The 21692-nt window shown below is 39.2% G+C and overlaps 1 protein-coding gene and 1 long non-coding RNA gene across 11 annotated transcripts in view; one reads left to right on the top strand and one right to left on the bottom strand.

The window, feature by feature from the left end:
- UPF3A (UPF3A regulator of nonsense mediated mRNA decay) overlaps positions 1 to 11659 on the top strand; it is a 20791-nt gene extending 9132 nt beyond the window's left edge. For 4 of the 7 annotated variants that reach the window (XM_027444737.3, XM_027444777.3, XM_072031616.1 and 1 more), the window contains 7 exons: positions 119 to 217; positions 313 to 423; positions 3858 to 3913; positions 4005 to 4163; positions 5514 to 5674; positions 7421 to 7715; positions 10207 to 11659. In XM_027444737.3, coding sequence (XP_027300538.2) covers positions 119 to 217; positions 313 to 423; positions 3858 to 3913; positions 4005 to 4163; positions 5514 to 5674; positions 7421 to 7715; positions 10207 to 10380 — 1055 coding nt within the window. In that variant the 3' untranslated portion in view covers positions 10381 to 11659. The remainder of the gene's footprint in view (positions 1 to 118; positions 218 to 312; positions 424 to 3857; positions 3914 to 4004; positions 4164 to 5513; positions 5675 to 7420; positions 7716 to 10206) is intronic. The other 3 variants (XM_027444762.3, XM_027444756.3, XM_027444770.3) reach the window with 3 other exon arrangements.
- LOC140000809 (uncharacterized) lies at positions 2368 to 21692 on the bottom strand. 4 transcript variants are annotated; one of them, XR_011806035.1, is made up of 7 exons: positions 21587 to 21692; positions 18335 to 18508; positions 16558 to 16719; positions 15774 to 15968; positions 14609 to 14786; positions 8268 to 8445; positions 2368 to 2507 (listed from the first exon to the last, which is right to left on the bottom strand). It is a non-coding gene; the product is annotated as an uncharacterized lncRNA (long non-coding RNA). The 4 variants fall into 4 exon arrangements; XR_011806034.1 differs by having other exon boundaries at positions 19316 to 21685; XR_011806036.1 differs by having other exon boundaries at positions 20732 to 21685.

Here is a 21692-nt window from a genome sequence, read left to right as displayed (position 1 = left end):
AGAGACACCTTTGATATCAAATAAGGCTGCCCAACACAAGTTTGAAGAGTTTGGAAAATCTTACTTGAATATGAAGAATGCTTCCCAGAATAAAAATTAAGAATTGATCTCTTTTAAGGTTTGGAGTATCCTGCAGTGGTTGAATTTGCTCCATTCCAGAAGATTTCAAAAAAGAAGTTAAAAAAGAAAGATGCCAAAGCCGGGAGCATTGAAGATGGTAAGCATATTTTCTTGATGTCACTGTGAAAAACGGGTTCCATTTCTGCTGTGAATTGCAGAGTATTAACATAATTCAAAAATTTATCTTCGCAGATCCAGAATATAGGAAATTTTTAGAGAGTTACTGTGCTGATGAAGAGAAAATCTGTGCCAATCCCGAGACTCTTTTGGGAGAGATTGAGGCCAAAACAAGGGAACTCATTGGTCTGTTTTCTTGACTTTTCTTATTATTGAGAATATGAAATATATTATTTTTATATCTTTACCATATTACCTGCAAGATATGGCCCGTTCAGTCTGACACAGACTGAGGTTATCACAGTTAAAGTTTTTATCCCCCAGCCAAGTAGTGACAGGAAGCACCTCACCTGTGCTTTGAGTCTCTGTGCATGCAATCACTCAACTTAAAGAAGTTTTGCGTGCACAGTGGCTTCAAAGTTAGCTCCTTAGTATTTCTAAATGCTTACAGGTGTGTTATAAAAAGATGGAAGATACAGTTTTAAAAGATAAGGTAGCTGAATACTTAAGAACTGATCCCTGCTACTAGCTGCTTTTATTAACGTGAAATGATCTCTGTTAGGATTCTGCAAAAGCTTTGAAAGTAAGGCAACACCTTGTTCTCTGTAGGCATGTGGTGTGACTTTCACAGTCTTAGGGGGAATTTTTAGTGAGATAACATTAAAATCTTCCAGGGTAAATCACATCAAATTTCAATTGCAGGCTTCAGTAATGTGAATATTGCTGGTTACATTTATACAAATCATGAGTATCAACAAAAAGCCAGTTGTCTATGTGCTGTGATCCATACTGTACTATATAACAGAACCATGTTTTCTCTTCTTTTCAATTCAGTCTTTGAAAGAGTACCATTATTGGACTGACTCTAGTGACTATGCCACTCCACAGTAGTGCCACACGTTAGATAATTATTTGACTATCAGCAAATGCGTAGGAGAAGACTGTTACTAGAAAATGCACAAGGCAGGCACTGAAAGATGTGGGAAAAAACAGCTGGAATAAAATGCAGTGTTCAGCATAGCAGTGCAGACTGCTGACGTATTTCTGAGGTCAGAATATCTTAATTGCTAGGACTGTTCGAAAACTGAACGTTAGAAAGAGAAATAAAGCTGTTTACAGAATGTAAAGAAGCAGTGCAGACATGAATGTTGAGGAATGTTTTCAGGACTCCTTCTGTACTGAGGGAAAATTTTCCTGGGATAGGTAGGAGAGATCTATTTTTCATTCAAAATGTGATGTGATGTATATTTTCTCTAAATATCTAAATAACAGTGCCATGTTGCACTGAGAAACACAGGTAATTCTTTCCAAAATGCTGGGGCTTGGCAGCTGCCAGAATGCAGTTTTGAGGGCAACAAGGGTTGGTGATGTGCTGGAACTCCAACTGACAACATTCAGAGCACTTTCTCTTTTCCCTGGTGTGACAATTGGCTAGAAAAAAAAATAAATTCAACCTTTGCTAATATTTCTTTACAGTGAACAAATACCATGATTTGTGCTATTTATTTGTCCCTGCCTGTGACAAGGGTTTATACAGAGAGGCATTAGTTCTTCATATACATAAAATAAATATATATATATATATAATAAATTATTTGGTTTGGGAAGGTTTGGAGGTTAAAAAAATAGAGGAAATGGAAGTGACAGAATTATGGACATTTAGCTAATTCTGTTACCAGTGAAACAGTTGCTCTTCTAGATACAAAGTTCCCCAACAATTTTTATTTACTCCAAATCATCCTAGTATTTGACAGCAAAGTAAAAGCAGTAAAAAATTTCAAAGAAAGTTTACAATTCCAGGATAGATTTATCAACTTAAAAATATTCTGACTCTTCAGTGAAAATGATTGGTCTTGAGAATTGCAGTTTTTAGAATAACCATGTTGCCTGAAGGCAGCTTTCCATTAGGAATTTTATTTTATTTTTTTCTGGTAAATCACAGAAAATCAAATTATTTGTTTCTCTCAGTACAAAACCAAAGATTACTTCAGTGGGAAGTATGTTTATAGCAAAAGTACGTCAGGGTTTTTGTGTATTCCAGTTCCAAAAGCGTTAACATGTACTGAAGTCAATGAAAGACATACTTGGTACTCTGTTAGTAGAACTGGGCCTCACATTCTCAGCGTTTCTCCAGGTAGTGTTACCGCAAACCAGCATGCTTTATGCATCACGTCAGATGTGTTAGCTCATCAGTTTCAGTGTGACAGAGAGATATAGAGCAGAATTTCTCTGTAGCAGGATGAAGGTAAGCTCATTCTTCTGGCTTGTTTCTAGAAAGAAAGATAAAACATAAAAGTTATTGCTGATGGAGTTCTTCGCTTTGTAATTTATTTTCTTTCAACATTTTGTAAACATTTTCAGAAAAGCCTCTTAGATTTTCATTTAGAGTAAGGCTCATAAACCAGGTGGGTGAGATTCAGGTTTCATTGGTAAACATCCTTTTGTGGCCTATCCTTTTGATAGCACTCATCACGCGGCCTCTCCTCCGTGCACGTTAGACATTCAAAACAGAAACATTCAGATCTTTTGGGGATACAGGTTGTGTCTAGATTTTGGTTCTTCCATTTTAAATTTGCTTTAAGAAATTCTTTCTTCATTTTTTTCTATCCACCTTCTATTCTTTCTTCCACATCATATCATGCATTCCAACTAGTGAATTTTTCTTCTGGTTTCAGGAAGAGTCCTATAAATAGTTGTAGAGCATTTTTTAGTACTAAATATTTTCTGTAACTCTGTCTTGGGACATGTTAAGACTGACAAAATTCTTTGTAACGACTCGCAGCTATAGGCACATGGTTCAAACTTCAATTCAGTGCTGACAGTCATAGATGCCATACATGATAAAGAAATTGATGATGTCTCCAAGCTTTTGTAGAATTTGGGGGTGTTTCAGGCTAGATTTCTGGGCGTGGAGACAGCTCTTTAACATAAGAATGGCTGTGTGATCCAGTAGATGACGACCCAAAATGTGTTATTTAGGAAAACAGACTTTTATTGAATCTGTTGATACCTTGCTGTGCATCCTAGCACAAACCACTTCTCTTTCATTTATCCTGTTTTCCCATGGAATGGAGAATGCCAGATGGGAGTTAAAAGGAAATGTTATATGAGAATGACATTTCCTTCATAATGTAATTTGAAATTTGGGACTGAAGAGTGACATGTGAGATTACAATAATGTGGGCTGTACATGAACAGCAGTCTAGGTAGGTTTTGATGTCAAAAAAAAAAAAAAAAGGTTAAAAAAGGAATAGATCTATGGTAGGAATATAGTAGGAGTAGATACTGAACACATTTATTTCCTTTTTGATGAGCAAGAGAAAAAATGCCATTCTCTGAACTGAAAATACATGCTTTTTAATTAAATGTTAAATAATTATGCAGTATATCTGTGGTGCTTCTAATCCTAACAGCAAAACAAAACAAAACAAAACAAAAAACAGCAGTGTTTCAAAAATGGAATGATGGGAATACTGTCCAAAATATATAAAATAAATAAGTTTGTGAATTATTTGGCTCCCTTGCGGATAAAGCTAGAAAAAAGGGGTTAGTACTGAAGTAAAAAAATGAGTACATATTTTAGGAGTTGAACACTATATCACAAATTTTTTGTGTTTTAGCTAGAAGAACAACACCCCTTTTGGAATATATTAAAAATAGAAAATTAGAAAAGCAGGTACGTTCAGACTTTTGCCTGAAGTTCAACATTTATGTTTCACATGGTTTTCCTTTGGACAATTTACAATTAAGCATTTTGAACTCTTCAGAGAATTCGAGAAGAGAAACGAGAGGAACGAAGGCGGAGAGAACTGGAGAAGAAACGTCTGCGGGAGGAGGAGAAAAGGAAGCGCAGGGAAGAGGAAAGACGTAAAAGGAAAGAAGCAGAGAAGCAAAAGAAAATTTCCGAAAAAGAAATAAGGATCAAGGTATTTTAATGAAAAAATATTCCTCTGATGAAGTTATTTAGAAGTTGCTTTGGTTTCACACTAGTACTGTTTATACAGTGTGCTGCAGTACATTGAGTCGATACAGTTTTTGCTGAAAGGAGAATTAAAGTAGGGTTTATACTAAGTAATGTTGTTGAAAAGTCTGACTAATTACCTTAGGTACCATGATGTGCTAATGCAGTTGCAATGACAGGTAACTCAGATGCCTTTTAATAACACTGCCAAATTCTGTGCTGATGTAACCTGACAGAACCAAATTGTTCTGTGCTATCACCTGGGAAGATTATTGCAAATATGGCTTCTAACACTTTGTCAGGTAAATCTTCTTCTAGCCATATCTGCTGAAGGTGTTTTGTGTTTATACTCAAAACTGATTTATTTTAATAATAGGCTTTCACCAAATTATTAAATGTTTTGTTATAGTTTATATATAATTATATATTTTAATAGTGTTATAATTATACAGTACACCTACATGGTGTATAAGTACTATAATATCTAAAATATACTATAATTTTCCCTGAAAGAAAAAGAAAATACTACCTGAGAGAAACATAGAAGTTTTAAGTATCGGAGAAGAATAACATGTGATTTTTAAGAACAACTGGTGGAAAAAAAGAATGGTGAGATGTTCTACTTATGAAGTGTTAGAAGAGTAGTTTCAGACAGTTGATCCTTCTATAAAGATTACTTCTGTAATGCCAGACACTGCTTAAGCCCTGTGTGGATTATTTCTTGTGAAAGTAACAGAATTCTTGGAAATCTTGGTCTCCAAAATTAAAATGTAATATAATCTTTCCTGGTAACATCATATTTTTTCCTCAGTCTCTATTTCTATCAAGGTATATTTATATGAAGCACCTATTTCTGTATGCCAGCCTGTCCCAAGTAATTCATATGTTACACATTTTATATGTAATACTTCAAGGAGTGAGCTATTAATCCTGCTCTTTTTGTGGTATTGTAGAGATTCTCCTTTTATTTTGTTGGCAATAACGCTGAGCTCTGTTGTTACTTGATTTCTAAGAAATCATAGACTATATATAAAGCTAAAGAAAGAAGAGCAGGTAAGTGCTTTCTCCAGTACTCTTGGCATATTTAAAAGCATGCTGTTGAGTGCCTGTTAATGACTGCCATTCCTTAGCAAAAGTAAACTGCCCTCTTAAAATGACGTTTTAAGTTTTATACTATGCAACATATATTCATAACATTATTAAATAAGATTTAAATATCTTCAGTCTTAATAGGTCATTGATATATTTAATACATTGTTAAAATATCCATTACAACAGAGGAGTTTACATCATAATATACACAAATATTTCTTAGCTTCTTAAGAAGCCGGAAAAGGGAGATGAGCAGGCCAGTGAAAAGCACAAAGAAAAAGATGAAGATGCTGACATTGAAGAAAACAAATGGGAGAAGTCCCCTGGGTCTGGGAGTATAAAATCCAAATCATCTGAGGGCTCACTAAAAGAACTGAAGGAAAAGTAAGTAATATTTATCTTTTGGTCTCCAGGTTATATCCTAAATGCTTTGATATGAAGGCTTAAACATGATGCAAGTGTTTGGCTGTGTGTTTGTCAGCAAGGAGCTGATTTAATTTTGCACGTGAACTGTCCTTTTTGTAAGGAGTGTTTGGTAACAACTTACTGACCTGATGGCAGTATTAGTGGATGCAATTTATTGTTTGTGAAGTGCATTGAAATCCCAGGTTGGAAGGATTTCTGCATGAAAGATCGTTGAGAGTTTCTTTGTTATTTCATCTGTTTCCCCACCAAGAGCTCAGGTAAGGCCCAATTTCTGTTACTGATATTGAAGACTAAATTACCTTCAGTGCCCTATAATTCATCACACTGGCTTCATTTCTGCTGCAATAAGCAAAATGTGTTTGATAAATGGGACAACAGCAGCATAGTTAGGGTGTGAACGACAGCCTTATGACAGATGCATGCAGAAGGCTGTCAGTCTCTCACTGCCTTTTGTATTCCACATGCAGTAGTCAGAACAAGAGGCGTAGCGTAGTTCTGCCGTTGCTCTAGCCTCATTCCCACAGCCCATCATTCCTACTCTTGTCTGCCCGTTCCCCAGGGCTGAATTTTAGAAAGCAACTTCAACCCCCTCTGGAGCTGGGGTTTGTTTCCCTCTCACCGATCAACCACCGGGCACGTGTGTTCCTCATCACCCCCAGTCACAGAGGAGCTAGATGGGTACCAGGCAGTGCTACAGCAGTGAGGCTGGATGTGTCTTCCTGCCTTTTGGGAAGGCCATTCTCCAGAGCCTCTAGGCCTTGAAGGTAGCATCTAGAGTTCATGACAGTTTTCATAGTTACATTATCCAAAAGAAAAAAAAAATAGTGTAAAAAGATAAACATTTATTCATATTAAACCAACCTGAATGAGAAACACGTCTCACTGCTTGATCACTACATCATTGGAAAGTCTCCAGCCTCTCTAATTCTCTCTGCTGATGGAATGTGAGCAGACTGTCAAAATCAACTTTCCTTTTTCAATTTTAAGTATCGGATATATGTAATATATAAAAAGAAACTACCTGTATTTGCTGCTTTTAAAATTTAATCTATTTTGTGATCTTTCTTCAATATTTGTAGTTTTGCCTTACGAGAGCAGCACACGCTTGCTGAACAGGAACACCCAAGTAAAAAAGAGAGGTGTGGATTGTATCCGGCAGCAAAACGTTGCAAACTAACAGTCTATAATATAAACCCATAGCGTAAATTAAATATTATGTTGTGATAAGGCAGTGCTCTTTGACCTAAAATATTGAAAGATAGAGTCAATTATTTGGAGACACTGTAAACAAAAGCCTAGAACACAAGTGTTCACAATGTGAGTCTTCTCAAGAGCAGCCCACAAGTCCTGAGCACGCAGCATGTGATTGTGTGAGGATCATTGGGGAGCTACTCAGGGGGTTGCAAAGAGGGGTAAAGGTTGAAGAAGAGTCCTCCCACAGTAGTTACACAAGAGCCAGATTTTGCTTGGAAAGCTTTAACATTTTGGACTGAATGCATAGTCAAGAGCTGGACATACATGAATGAGATATTCAGCAAATTTGCACATAATCCACTTCTAATAATAATAATAAAAAAAAGAGCCTTACCATACAATTCATCTAAAGAAGGTTGAAGTCCAAGGAAAACTTTGTGTCATGTCCTTCGACAGCTTTTTATTACTGTTAATTGCTTGGATTTTCTTTCTTTTCATGCATATTCGTAGGTCACAAAATGATAGTGACAAAGAGCAAAGAGATTTGGAGAGAAGATTTCGAGAAAAAGAACCTGAAAGACAAAGGTATCGATTGGAGGATGGCAGAAAGCATAGAGCTCACTATGAGTTTGACAAGTTTGTGAGAAGGAATGAAGAAGAGCTGAAATGGGGGAAAGGATACAGCCAAGACAGAGGAAAGAAAGGGAACCACACCTACAGCTTCACTGTGGAGGCAGTAGACAAACTGGGTAAAGAGGACAAGTGTGATGACATGGCATCCAAAAAGGAGCGCATAAGAAATAAGGTTCTTTTATTCATTTAGGATAATCTTTCATTAGTTAAATTTGCTTCAAGGTCACAGGTTTTACTTTGGCAAACTCAGCATAAAGATGCTTTTCTTAAGAAAAAGCAGTTCTTTATTTCATTTTCAGTAAAACCCTGACTTCTTTTTATTACTGGTAGAGGACAACAGCAGCTAAAATAAGTTAAGGTCACTGGTCTCTGCTTATTTGTGTGTACAATATATAGCATACTCTATGTCTTCCTTTCAACCCTGGCATTTTTAGAACGCTATTCTTGGAAGCTTTGTATTTTATGAGTGTGTTAAAAAATGAGATACATCTGGTCTGCAATGAAACTCAAAATCTGCGGCATGCTAGCCTTTTAAAAATATGTTTCCATTACCCAGCCCATAAAATAATTAAATCATGGGATGGCCAGGACATGCCTAATAGGGGAACTGTACAGACATTAATAAAAAGCTAATTCAGAAGCCACTGCATTTACAAGGTGTGAGTGTGTGAACCCTTCAGTGTTTTGTATACCTGCCAGTTAGAAAAGGCTGGTGTTTGCTTACCACAAATGATACTCATGGTCAATGCCAGGGAAAGAACAGGTGCAAAAATGGTGCCCGTAGCAGGGCGTACATTAGATCTTTCCCTTCTTGCCTCCCGGAACTTGGATGTCCCGAAGTCTTTTCAGGAGGTAGTTATCCCTGTCAGCCTCATTCCTTCTCTGTTCTCATCCCAGATTTCCTGCAAAAGATGACAGAAACACTGTTTTGTGTAGAATTTTTTACAATGTGTGAAACCTTCCAAACCAAATTCCTGATCAGTGGCAGAGGCTAGAGCTGGTAAGGGGTAAATTGGTCACATGTGGAGTGAATCCATACGAGTGTATCCAGAGCCAGCCCAGGTGGCCTCGCTGTGCATGCCGTGGAGGTCACTTGGTGCAAACCCCAGAAGCCCGATGTGCCCGGCTCTTTGCTTATGCAGAGCTCAGCTGCACAGCGTGCACGAGGTTTATCTCCATGTGCATGAGAACCACTTTCCACGTACACCAACAGCTCAAGCTTAGAGCAGTCAGAAAACTGGTTAGTTCAGAAACAGGAATATAGGAAAAGCCTTTTTTCCTCATGTTTGCTGTGCTAAACTTGGAGTCTGGTGAAATATCTGCAGCCATGGTGGGTGCTGGGGGCCTTTTGTCAAGCCTTAAGAAGACTCCTCATTTTTAATTCCTCTCATCACACTTCTGGTAGCTTGCTGAGTCTCTGTATTAGTCCACACTTCAAATTCTAGGTTTGTTCCCTAGCCAAAATAATCAATAATTGTAAAACTGTTTGCAGTTTTGTTACTTTTTTTTTCTTCTTAGAGTATTTATCACAACAGAAGCTGAGTTCTCCCGCTTACCTACAGAATTAATATAATCAGCACAAGTTTTATACAGACCAAGCATCTTTCTGGAGTTTGTAAGAATGAGAAAATGGGAAATTGATGAGCTGTTTGTCACGAAGAAAGATCCACGTTATGCATTTCCTATGACACTACGAAGCACTAGCTCGAATGATCTGGTTGTATGGCCTGATCGTGAATCTTGATATCTGGTCTAATGAGATGGAGAATAAAGTGGAACAAAAAAGACACACAAAGGGAAAATACATAGCAGTAATAAGAAAAAACAAACAAACAAAAACAAAATGAGAGAATAAAAGATCAGAATGACTTCAAGTTATAAAGAGCGATGGAAATTGATACATTTTGATGTAGAACAATTTCAGCACTCTGCAACTGTCTTAAAGTAGGCTGTTTAATTTTGCTTGCTGAACTTAACACGAGAATTCGATCAAAAAGCTCTGGTTTTGGTGAATGGGTTGCCCTGTAACGTTAACAACTGGTATTTGTGAGAGTAAAACACTGTTCCTAGGAGAAGACTTCTTAAGCTGAGTTTCAATAATACATTCCATTATTGAAATGTCAGGAACAAAAAGTGCCCCAAGAGCTGTGGAAGCAAGTTCAAGGTGTCTTTTCCTTATAAATTGCTTCCTTCCATTTTACATTGATCAAATCAGCACGTGTCTGATCAAGTCACTCCCAAAGTCTGCTTGTTTTAAAATCATAATTTGGTTATTATTATCAGTGGGTGAATTCCCCTGCTCCCATACTCGGTATGGGAGGCATGATGAAGCAGAGCAATAACAATCCAAATGTGTAACACTGTGTCTGATAATTGTCTGCAGTATGTCTCCATGTTTACATCAGTTGTACCCCAAGATCTTTAAATTTTAGAGCTTTCTTCATTTATTCAAAATACTTTGTTTCCAAGAATAGTGTTGTAAGCAAGACAGATGTTAAATACTCAGTTGATTTTCATCACACTTCATTTTTTCCCAGGTCTTATGATATGTAAAGTAATTTAACACAAAATCTACTTTCTTCACAAATATTAATCACTTTAAAATCCCACGTGTGTATCCCACATCGTTTTTCAGAGAGTTAACCATATCTGCTTCCTTCTAGGATCGTCCAGCCATGCAGCTCTACCAGCCAGGAGCTCGCATTCGAACACATACGGGACCTACAAGTAAGACCTATGACTGCAGTGGGAAATCTTTTGAAGATGCTCTTGACAAAAAGTATGAGGCAGATAATTCAGCTGGAGGTGGTTCTGAGAAGAGCGAGGAAGCAGAATAAAACAAACCGGAGGAAAGACTCGTGAAAAAGGATGAACTTAAAGATTTAATGTCGCCACAAAAATCCATAGGGCTGTTCCAGATCTCCAACACCAATAAAATTATCATAGCTCTCTCATACTTCCTGAGAAATAAAGGAAAGAGTGACTGAAGATGTATAAAACATCCCACAGCAAAGGAATGTTGTTGCTTTTTCACAAAAAGCTGAGCAAGCACCATTTGCCTAATTTAAAAGCAGTTTGATGTTATGTTGGATTTACCTTGAAATATAAAACCTCTAAGAGTTTTACAGGCGCATTTATACGAAACTTTTCAGAGGCTATCTCACCGTTTACAGTCTGAAGAAGTGAAACGTGGATTTGTGTCAGTCTAAATCTGAGGCACTTCACAACGTGTTCGGTGCATGGCACGGCGGGCACAGGGCCCCCTCCTGCAGACAGCAGTGGCGGCTGCTGCCACAGGGAACCGAAGCTCTGGAGCCGGTGGGGTTTGCAGGATGAGGCCCACGGTTTACAGCTGTGAGGAATGTCCCTTGGTATCTGTACCTCATTGTGTTTACGTCGTTTTTCAATTAACCCTAGCGTCAGATAAGTGTTGTTAAAGCTGCAAGTACGTTGTTGGAGCGTTTGTCATTTTCTGAGCCACTTCTGCCTTTTGCGTTTTAACAGATCTTGTGCTTAAAGCAGAAAAAAAGCTAACATGAACCTCAGCACTTAAACGAATGCCTGGTTTTATTAAATTAGCTGTTTTTCATGTTTTTGACACTGACTTTTAAAAAAAAAGTGGTTGTACAATGATGACTTTTTATATGCTAACGTTTCATATAAGTTGCAGTTGCAGGATTTGGGAAACGCAGGCTGTGTGAAAGCTCTGAAGTCCAATTTATTAATAAACACCCGAGCGACAACTGCAAGCTGCCATTTTGTAAGAATGGTCAAATTCTGCCCCCTGATGCAAGCATATATATATATACACACACACATATATATATATGTGCACACACATAGTGCTTCCATTGGTTTCAATGACAGCCGCATGTCTAGGGAAGGGCAAAACACGTTCATTTGTCTTTTAAGGCTGAAAGTTTCTCAGTTGTCTGAAACTGAGACCTGCTTTGTCAATTAAGTTAAATAGTAAGATATTAACTTGTTTTTACATCCTCTTTGAACATTTTGTTATTAAGCATATCATCTAGTTGTTCTAAACTGAAGAATTATTTATTGTATTTTCCCAGATATTAAGCATTAAATAGAATAAAAGCAACAAGATTTTGACTGTGATTTTGAGCATCGACCTTCTGCATTTTTTTATCTAGTATTCTAAAAAAAAATAAGTAGGATGCTCTGCTGCTTGGTATTCTTCAGAAGATAAAAATACAGTTGAGAAAGATTTTTAAATATCAAACTACGTAAGTGAGGTGCCAGCTAAAATTACTTCAAAGCTGAAGTAAAAACAGCTGTTGGAGAATTATCTGGTTTTATCTCCAGCTAAAATTTATCTTGTTTACCAAGTTTATCCTGGCTGCAGAGAATTTGGTTTGGATTTTGGTTCAGCTTCCTGGCTGGGAAGAAAGAGCCTTAACCAGGACAGTTCTCCTGCTGTGGAATCAGACTGGGCTGAAATCTAGACCAGATCAGAGTCTGCATAAAACCAACCATTTACAGCCCAACGGGGTACCCAGGGGAAGAGGGCAGAGACCTGCAGGCTCGAGGAGGGATCTCATTTGTGAGAGGAACATGTAAGACAAGGAAAAGAAGAGATTTTGCACATCCTCTGAAACTTGAACTTGCTATTTTTGGCCAACAGTGGCTTTCAGGCAACTCTCTCACCTTCCCGTGAGTGCCTTGAGTAAGTATCTCTTGGTAGCATGGTAGGCGATTAACTAAATACAGTTTATTTAGCGGTAATTTTCCACTTGGGGTTTCATGTTTCCCATCTCTTTTAGTTACCAAAGATTGTGTTTCAAACCCTGACTCAGTAAAATCTGCCAGGGTTTAAACATCCGCATCTTTCAAGCAAAGCTGTCGATCCCTCACTAACCAGGATGCCTCCATCCTGCTTTATGGAGTTATTTGTGCTTTCCGGTCAATATAGCACCTTGAAAAGGTGGGTGCAGGGAGGCCGGCCTTTGGTTTACGTCTCCACATGGAGAGAGCGTCCAGAACATCCATATTCCCTGGGGAGGCCGGGCGGGAGGAGCTGCCACCTGCTCGGTGCTTGCTCATTTTCCTGCGCCCCCCCTGATGACAAAATAAACGCAGGCTCGCAGCCTGGCTTTGTGCAGAGTCAGCGTGGCGTGAGAGCTTTATTTCCACAATAGCGACTTTGTGTTGCAAATTCAGCTTTGCTGAAAGTGGATCCAGCTTCCCTGAGAAATGGGAATTGCGGCTGGGTACGCCACAGCTGACTTGGGTGCCATCTGCTTTCTTGCTTTTGAAGTACAACGTGCTCTGTTTAATAAAGATCTCCACCAGCTTGACAGCCTCGCTGAATTGCTGTCCTGTTTCTTACTCTGGGTTCCCAGGTCATCGACATTTTGGGGTATGGAAATCTCCTTGCCTGTTAGGCTCAGTTCTGCCACGAACTATTGTGTTAAGGGAAGCTGATGCAGGATGTAAATATTCAGTAAAAAAATCTGCGTTCGCGCCTGTAGCAGTTTGAAAGAGAAGCTGATTCGATTCCAAAACATCATTCTGACAACTCTGTGTTCAATTTTTTAAACACGTTCTGCTGCTTATTTGTATTTAAAAACAAATGCCTGTGAGTTGTTTCCAGCCTTCGGAGGTCTGTGGCTTACCACGCTAGGTGCTCTAAGCCAACATTCCTCTTCGAACCACGCGCAGCTTCTCTGCTGGCTTTTTAATGAATGGCCCAAGCAAGGGTGTGTGTTGTACACATGACAAAAACCACCCACTGTGTGCAAATTTATGGTGAATAAAAAAAAAAATCACACCACAACTCACCACCACCACCAAATAAAAACAAACCGCCACCACCACACCAAAAATAACACTTTAAAAGGAAAGCAAAACAGAACAAAACAAAAAAACTCGTTTAGCACCCCCTCTGCCCCAACCTCATGTAACACAGAATGTTAAAAATCAGATGGGAATATGAGTTGCAGGTTGCTGGTTTGAGTCTTAAATGATGAGAGGAGGAACTTAACAGTTCTTGAGTGATAATTATTTAACTCTGTTTCCTTTGAAAGAAAGAATCTGTGAAACAAACGGGAAACCTTCTGAGCCTTACTCAATAGCATTACCTTACCAAGTGACCTAAAAGAATGCACTCTATCTTCTCTGCAACCACTTGGGGTTTGCCAAGTTCATTAGCTTCTCGAAGACCACAAATACATAATAATACATAAAGTAATTCTTACCAAGAGCTTGTTCATCTTTTAACAGTTTAACTCACTCCCAAGCCTCTTTACTGCTGCATAACTAAATATATATATTTTTTTTCCAGCTGTATTTCATGACTTACACTTCATTAGGCCACACCTCGTGCTATTTGCATATCTCATTGACAACTATGTCCATAAATACTACCAGAAGGTCGCTGCTGCTGCATATATAAACGTCGCAGTCTTTTGATCTAAGCTGACACACTCACACAAGATCTCAGATAGCAGTCGTCAAGGCAGGGATCTCTGCCTAATACCAGCAGGCTTCCAGGGAGCAGCTTTGATGAGAAAGATGAAATGCTCTCTGAAAGGGCAAGGACTACTCTGAGAGGGGTTTTTAATGCTGCTATGAAAATGGTGTACTGACTTAAGGTCCAGGCAGGAGCTGTATTTGCCTCCTGTATTTGCAGGGAGGAGACAAAAAAGATGCAGAAATGAGAAGCTCTTTTTTGTTGTTGTTGTTTCATCTTCATAAATATTTATATATTCTGAAGCCAAACATGAATATTTGAATAAAATCTGTAGGATTTTTTTTTTTTTTAAAAAAAAAACAGGATCTCAGATGCCAGATCTTGTGAACATGGAGAGAAAATAATGTTAGGAAGATTCAGCTGGTGAAACAGAGGGTTCTGATTATCCACAACATGAGGCACCTGGTCTGTTGCTGCTGATCTGCATCCAGGCCTCTGTTTTGTATCGCTTTCTATCTCTGTTTACTACAGCAAAAGAGACAGTTCTACTAAACGTACCCGATTTGAAATTCCACCTCACATTGTTTCTTAACAGTGAGCTGGAGAATGAGCACCAAAATCTGAGCATTACTTACAGCATTACCCGCTGCAGTTTTTTGCGTGTCTTTGACAGCTGTCGAAAACCATCAGTATCTAGAAATATGTGAACAACCAGGCTCTAGGGCATTTGCACTAGGAAATCATAATGCCTCTGACATGAATTAACTGCGTACTCCAGCATGCTGTTGCCAAAGACATTCCTCACTGGCTTTGCTGCAAAGAAAAGAAGACAGAGAAGAACAAATAGAAAATGATCTTTACATAACCTGATTATTTATAAACATGATCATGAATGCAACAAGGCTGGGTTAGGAATACGCGAATACATCAGAGTTAGGAGGACAGAGATTGGGAGAGGGACTGCAGAGGAGAAAATAGACTGGGCCATTTCCGTGTATGTTGATGAGAAAGAGGAAACACGAGCTGATGGCGAGCTAGATGCTGGCTGTACAGGGAATTGTGGAGAGGCTGGGGATGGTTGTGACTGAAAACTTGTATGAAGTGTGGACACAGAAGCTGGATGGGGAGCAGCCCCATGACTGGTGAGGGGTCTGGAGAAAAAGTCTTAACGAGGAGCGGCTGAGGGAGCTGGGGTTGTTCAGCCCGCAGAAGAGGAGGCTCAGGGGCGACCTTATTGCTCTCTACAGATACCTTAAAGGAGGCTGTAGCGAGGTGGGGGTTGGCCTGTTCTCCCACGTGCCTGGTGACAGGATGAGGGGAAATGGGCTTAAGTTGTGCCAGGGGAGGTTTAGGTTAGATGTTGGGAAGAACTTCTTTACTGAAAGGGTTGTTAGGCACTGGAACGGGCTGCCCAGGGAGGTGGTGGAGTCACCATCCCTGTAAGTCTTTAAAAGACGTTTAGATGTAGAGCTGAGGGATATGGTTTAGTGGAAGACTGTTAGTGTTAGGTCAGAGGTTGGACTCTGGGATCTTGGTGGTCTCTTCCAACCTAGATGATTCTGAGATTCTGTGACTGGTCCTGCTGGGTCCCAGCTTTCATATCCACTGATTTTGTACATACACCTACACAGCCTTCAGGTAGGAAAGAGGGTTGGCAAGCCCCACAGTCATTTTCCAGTGGTGGGAAGGGAAAGGAGGGACTTGCTGTTCAAAGGACTTCTCATTCATGGAGGAGAACAGAAGAGAAAAAGCAAGGATGTGCTGGGAGCTGCATGTCCATGGGTTGCAGACACACTGTACCTGGTCGATCCTCAATCCCAGTTCAGGCTCTGGAGCCTCTGCAGGATCAAGATTTTCAGATGCTGCCCCATATTAGTTCATTCACAGCGCCGTAAATATATCTTCATTATCCTTTTAGTGTTCTAGTGGACGTGGTAAATGCCTTATGAAACTGAAAGCAGTTTCACAGATGTTTCCTTAATTTACAACGCTACCCTACAATACAAGAAGTAAAGATGAATCTGTATTGAAAACTTTTAAGTTATTTATTTAAAGATTGAATACCTAAGAAAAATGTACTTTGAAATGCATTATGTAGGGCACAAACATATTTAATGGATATTTAAGACACACATTCTATCACTTACGATTTCTCTATAGCTACAGTGTTAGGCAACAGCTTTACTGCTCTGTTCATTACAGCTGTTGCCATGTAATGAGAACAAAAAGGCAATTCCAGAAATCCGGAGGTCTAAGAGAAAGTAATTTAGAGGCCTAAAAGAATGAAATAAAATAGCTGTCTTGCGTGGTTATACTCCATGCCTTCAAATTGCTAATGTTTTCATCAAGAGAGAAAATTCACAGGTGGATATGAAAACTTTTTACATTTTTGATTATGCAAAAATATAATCTGGAATTGCAAAGTATATGCAAAATATGTGCAATAATGTTAACTGAAAGCGGGGATACTCATGAGGATTTAACATGATTTCTTAAAACAAATGAAGTCCACAGATGTAGAGAAAAAAATTCTTAACAAGTTAGGAAAAATAAGTGCAACCATAGAATACAAAATAGGACTTACTCGCTAGGGCTGTGACCTCTAACACATTATTTAGTCTGTGTTTGCTAGTGCTATACTTGCTCTATAATTGCAAAAAAAATCTTTATGGAGTTTCTTCGTCTCTTTTGGCAAAACCTTCTCTTGATCAGGTTGCAGGGAAGTCTTCCAAGTACTCCAGATCACCTGCAGAAATCAGAAGCAAGAATAAAGAATGTAATAAGAAACAGTTTGGCCAAAAACAAATGTAATAAATGGGGTCCACATGGTTTATTTGGAATTTAATTATTTGCTCCATGCTAAATGGAAATTATTAGATGAACTATAGAAGCTGGAAATTGATAGAAGAACTGTGAAGTAGGTGAAAGAACGAAAGAACTGGCAAACCAAAGATAAAACCTTGAGATGAAATGAGAACCACACGGAACCAGGCTATTAGCTGGCTTTGTGTTGACTGAACACCATATTTTCATGAATGAGGCAGGAGTCAGCTTGGTGTTTTTTTGTTTTGTTTTGTTTTGTTTTAGAAATAAAAACTGTATAAAATGTGATAGTGCAAAATGCAAGTACCAGCAAGAGTGCTCTTCCACAGTAGGACGTGGTTCTGTAAACCTACAGCTTCACAGCATATTTTCCTGAGACCTCCCCTGGGCCACCCAAAAAGCTGCTTATCGGAGTTCAAGAAAGAAGCTTTCAAGCTGGAAGAAGGTAGCAGAGAAGATGAAGAAGGAGGGAAGACTAAACAAGATCTGATGACAAGTGGCCGCTCCGACGTCCATGTCCTGTATTCTAAAGGAAATGAATCTGAGACTTCACAACACCAGCCAACACGTAGGAACCCCTCCATGGTCTACAGGGCTGTGGTGTTGGTTTCCCCTCCTCTAGAGAAACACCAGGTACAGATACTTAGCCACAACTGCTGAAAAAGAAAATAAATACTGCTTCTATAAAGGTGACCTGCGAGGTGTGACAGATCTCTGCGAAATGCCACCTGACGTTACAGCTGATCAGAGAGACAGATGCCAGCTTTTCTGAAAACACTAGAGGGTTTAGCTAAGGTTTCAGTGTTGCTGAGGCTTATAAGCAGTTTCTGTTTGAAAGTGAAAGCAAAAGCTGTTTGGAGGGACTTCTGGTTTCCATGAGCTGTAAGCCTGGGATCCTCACGTGGCAAATGTTGACAACTTCTGTATTAAGCATGTTTAAATGTGGAATGATATTTTAAGGTGGATAAATTCCTTCTCAGATTGATTCAGTTCCTTTTAAGGACAGGAATTAAACTCTTCTGTCTGAGTTGCTTTTGAAAATATCCTTGTGCCAGAAGACCCAGAAAAGAAAGCAAATTACTGCTGTCACCAAACTCTCAGCTATTTCAATTTTTGATTATGGATATTTCACTTGGTGCTGTTGAGTTTTTTTTTGTATGTGCATTGTTCTATGAGGTACTGTTCAAACAAAACCACAAAGGACTTTCAAGCACCAGCAGAATGGAAGCATCGTCGAACTTCACACTTGTAAAAGAAATGTAAATTTGTGCTTTCTCTGGAGAAACATTTACCATCAGAATCCTGCTCAGCAGGCAAGAGAGAGCGTTCAATTTAAATTACAGGATTAAAATTATGTCACTTTTCACAACATCTTTTGCCATTACTATAAAGCCAGAGCTGTTTGACAGCTTCCCAGGGTGCTGAGCAGTTTTAGCACCAACAGAGACGTTCATTTCCAGAAGTGTAACAGTGCAATAAACTTTTTTTTTTTTTTGTCATGAGTTGGCATCAGCATCAGCGAATGCTCAAGTGCTCACCTGCATCCTGACTTATCCTGCCTTCTCACCTTGGCACTGGCGGTTTATGACTGGGTGGTTTACTGCCAAAAACAGGCATTTACTGTCTGGGTGTGAAACCTTGATGCTGGAGGATGACTGAGCTCCCGACCATGGCACCGCTTCCCTGCAGAGCTTCTAGTCCTGGTGTGCTTTCTGTAAGGTAGTCAAAAGTGTGGAAAAAACACAATTATTCAAATTATGTTTGGTAATTGTGGAAAGTTAGCCTGAGCCAAATATTCATGGGGATGGCTGAAAGTATATTCACATATTTTCTTGACTGAAGGCACACTAAGAAGCTCCATGTGACAAACGACTTCTCTGGGTTTTACCATTAGAAAACATTATTTAAATATGTTTTTAAGAGATTAATATGAAACGATGAGTTCCACAGCGCTCATTTCCAAGGCACTGTGCAGATCTCAGCTCCACCAGGCATTCACTAGCCCACCGGTCTCTTCCTACAACAGAAAGCCACAATCTGAGCACGAGGAGCAGTGGCCAGCCAGCACCTGGGTTTGGTGGTTTTAGCCCAGCAGGCACAGAGCTGAGGAGAAAACCAAAGGTCTTCAAAACAGAGTGGTGTTGTAACACAGTGTGTAAAGAGCAACCCTTTATACAAAACTTGCTTGCTGCCAGTTTTGTTGCATTCCCCCTTGTTCATTCAGTGGACATAGTTACCATGACCTCCCACACCAGTTGCTCTGTGTTGGAGTCAACTCCTTTCCCAGCAGAGGAACTCAAGCCCTCTGAATGATTTCCAAATTATTGGATGGACACTGCTCTGCACCTCTGATCATCCTTGTTGCCTTTCTCTTTACCCCTTCTTGCCAGACTTCCATTAAATCAGATGGGAAGCTGGAGTTGCATGCAATGTTACTCGCATGGTCTTACCAAGATACACAAGATACTCCTCTTTAACCCAATTTTGATACCTTTGCAAGCCCTTCTGCTTTATCTCACCCTGATTTAGCTTCTTCACAAGCCCTTGGTGAGACACCTCGTTGACTCTCAGCTGTAAATCTAAGAGGACGAACTGAATCCCTCTTTTCCACTTGCTTTCTGTACCCCTAAAAGATGTCTACAGATCTTCCTCTTCCAAAAGGCACATTGCACCCCTCCTGACATCACACACGTGTCAGTATTTTTATTTTGTTACAGTGGGTTTGGGTTGTGTTTGTTTGTTTTTAACATAAATCTTCCTGGTAGATGTCCACATCTATCTACTGGTCTAAAAACTCTCAGACCCCAGGGAAATTATTTTTAAGAATTGGTGTCAGACTATCACCCTGGCATTTTCTTGATTCCAGATTCAGTCTTAAGTGAAAGATCAGTTTATGTTTCAGCCATTTCAGTCTTTCAAAAGAGGTCCTTTATATAGGCTTCCTTAAGCGCCTAGTAAGAATACAGATAAAATTATTATTAATAATAATAATATAAAAATAAAATAAAAAAGTCCCAGGCCTTACTTCCTCTGCTTTCTTATAAATGATTTATTGACCATACTTTCTGGCAGGTTTTCTGCTATTGATGATTTTGTAAATTGATTTTCTATTAGTTTTCATATCTTATGTTTCTTTGTTGTTGTTGAATCTTTATATCAAAAATAAATTTGTGTCATTTTATGTAAGTAAATATAGTTGATATATTATTATTATAGAAATAGTTGATATATTGAATGCTGCTTAAATTATCCGTATATGTTACTCATGTGGAAGCCTATGTACAGATGTTAGCATCATCTGAATATTACAACTACACATACAAGAGCCATGGCAAAATCTGCTCAGCTTAACTGGATTTATTGTAAGAACTGGAAAACACCATTGAAATTTCTTCCAAAGACAGTATTTTTGACTCTGTGACACAAATTAATGGAGGGCAGGGGAGCATTTTGGATCACCATACTCTTACTCTGTTAAATTACTTTCCTATAACCATTCACTGTTTGCCCCTGTTGCACTTTTCTTAGGACAGGTTTCTGCATAAAAAAAAAAAAAAAACAAAAAAAAAACTAAGAGCAAGGGAGGAAAGGAGTCATCACAAAATTATTAAAGGGAAAATGGTAGTGACAGTAACAACTACTGTTCTGCGGAGACTCTTTTGAAATGTTAATGTTTTTGTAGTATGCAAGAGTGTTGCATGAATCAATGAAAGGCAGCACTATCCTGACCTAGGTTTTGTAAACTTTCTGAAGGACTGAATCCTGGAATCCTTTAATCCTGGAGAGCTGAGCTTTGCTGACGAAATCTGCATCTAAGACACAGTACCCAAAAATATTTAGCAAAAGACCAACTATTTATTCAGAAGCGCTAAACAAACGTCCAATAGTCAGGAGATTAAAAAACACCAAAGGCACAAGAATGGATATAGCCTTACAGAATCCTCTTGAGAACAGGAGATAAGTTCGATTTTCTGGACAGGACTTCTTACCCAACCTGGTATCTGTACCTGTGGTATGGGCACTTGTGTAGGCTGGAGAAGTGCAATTTTTAAGAATATATAAGTGTAACAACAGCAGCAATGTACTAAACATGCTGCTGGGAGGCACTGGAGCACTGTAGGATCATCCAATGAGAGTTTTATTTGTGGCTGCCCGGACTAAATATTGATATTAAAATGTCAGCCAAAATAAATAACGCAAAGGTCTTGGAACAGGCAGAACTAAACACGACCACACAAATAATGTAAAGGGGAAAATCATCTCATCTTGGCCAAACAGTGAGCTTCATCCCATGCTGATTTAAGTAATCCTTTGATAAATGGAAGTTTGATATGGAAGGACCCTTCCTGGTGTGATACTGGGGCCAACAAAAATAGAAAGGTTGAACGAGTGCAGTGAATCCAGCCAGCAGGGTTCTGCATGGCGCAGCTCTGGTGGTGAATGGCATTTACATGATAGTTTAAAAAAGTGATGTATTGTATATATTGTATTGTATTGTGTTGTGTTGTACGGTATTGTGTTGTGAAGGTGCATTGTGTTGTGCTGTACAAGTGTGCTGCATCGTGTTGACAAAGGATTCCCGGCTTTAATTCCTGTGAATGAAACACAGCCGTGTCAGGTGTTGCTGAAAATGTCTGATGGGGACTGACGAAAAATTCCTTCAGAACCTAGGAAGAGATTCCGAATTCGGTACCATTGGGGTGTATAACTGGGTATTAGAAGGGGAGCTGCGGGCAGATGCTGGAGCACAGCACCCCGTGAGGGATGCCAGCGTTGTAAATGACACTCACGCAGGCGATTTAATGCTGGGAAAAGAGGTAAAAAAGGACAGCAAACCACGCTGCCAGGCTGCGTGCGGGCAGCCCCCAGCCCCAGGCAGCCATGAGGGCGCTGCCA

The sequence above is a fragment of the Anas platyrhynchos genome, chromosome 1 (assembly GCF_047663525.1).
Source record: "Anas platyrhynchos isolate ZD024472 breed Pekin duck chromosome 1, IASCAAS_PekinDuck_T2T, whole genome shotgun sequence".
NCBI classification, from domain to species: Eukaryota; Metazoa; Chordata; class Aves; order Anseriformes; family Anatidae; genus Anas; species Anas platyrhynchos.
This window is presented reverse-complemented; position numbering and strand designations above follow the sequence as displayed.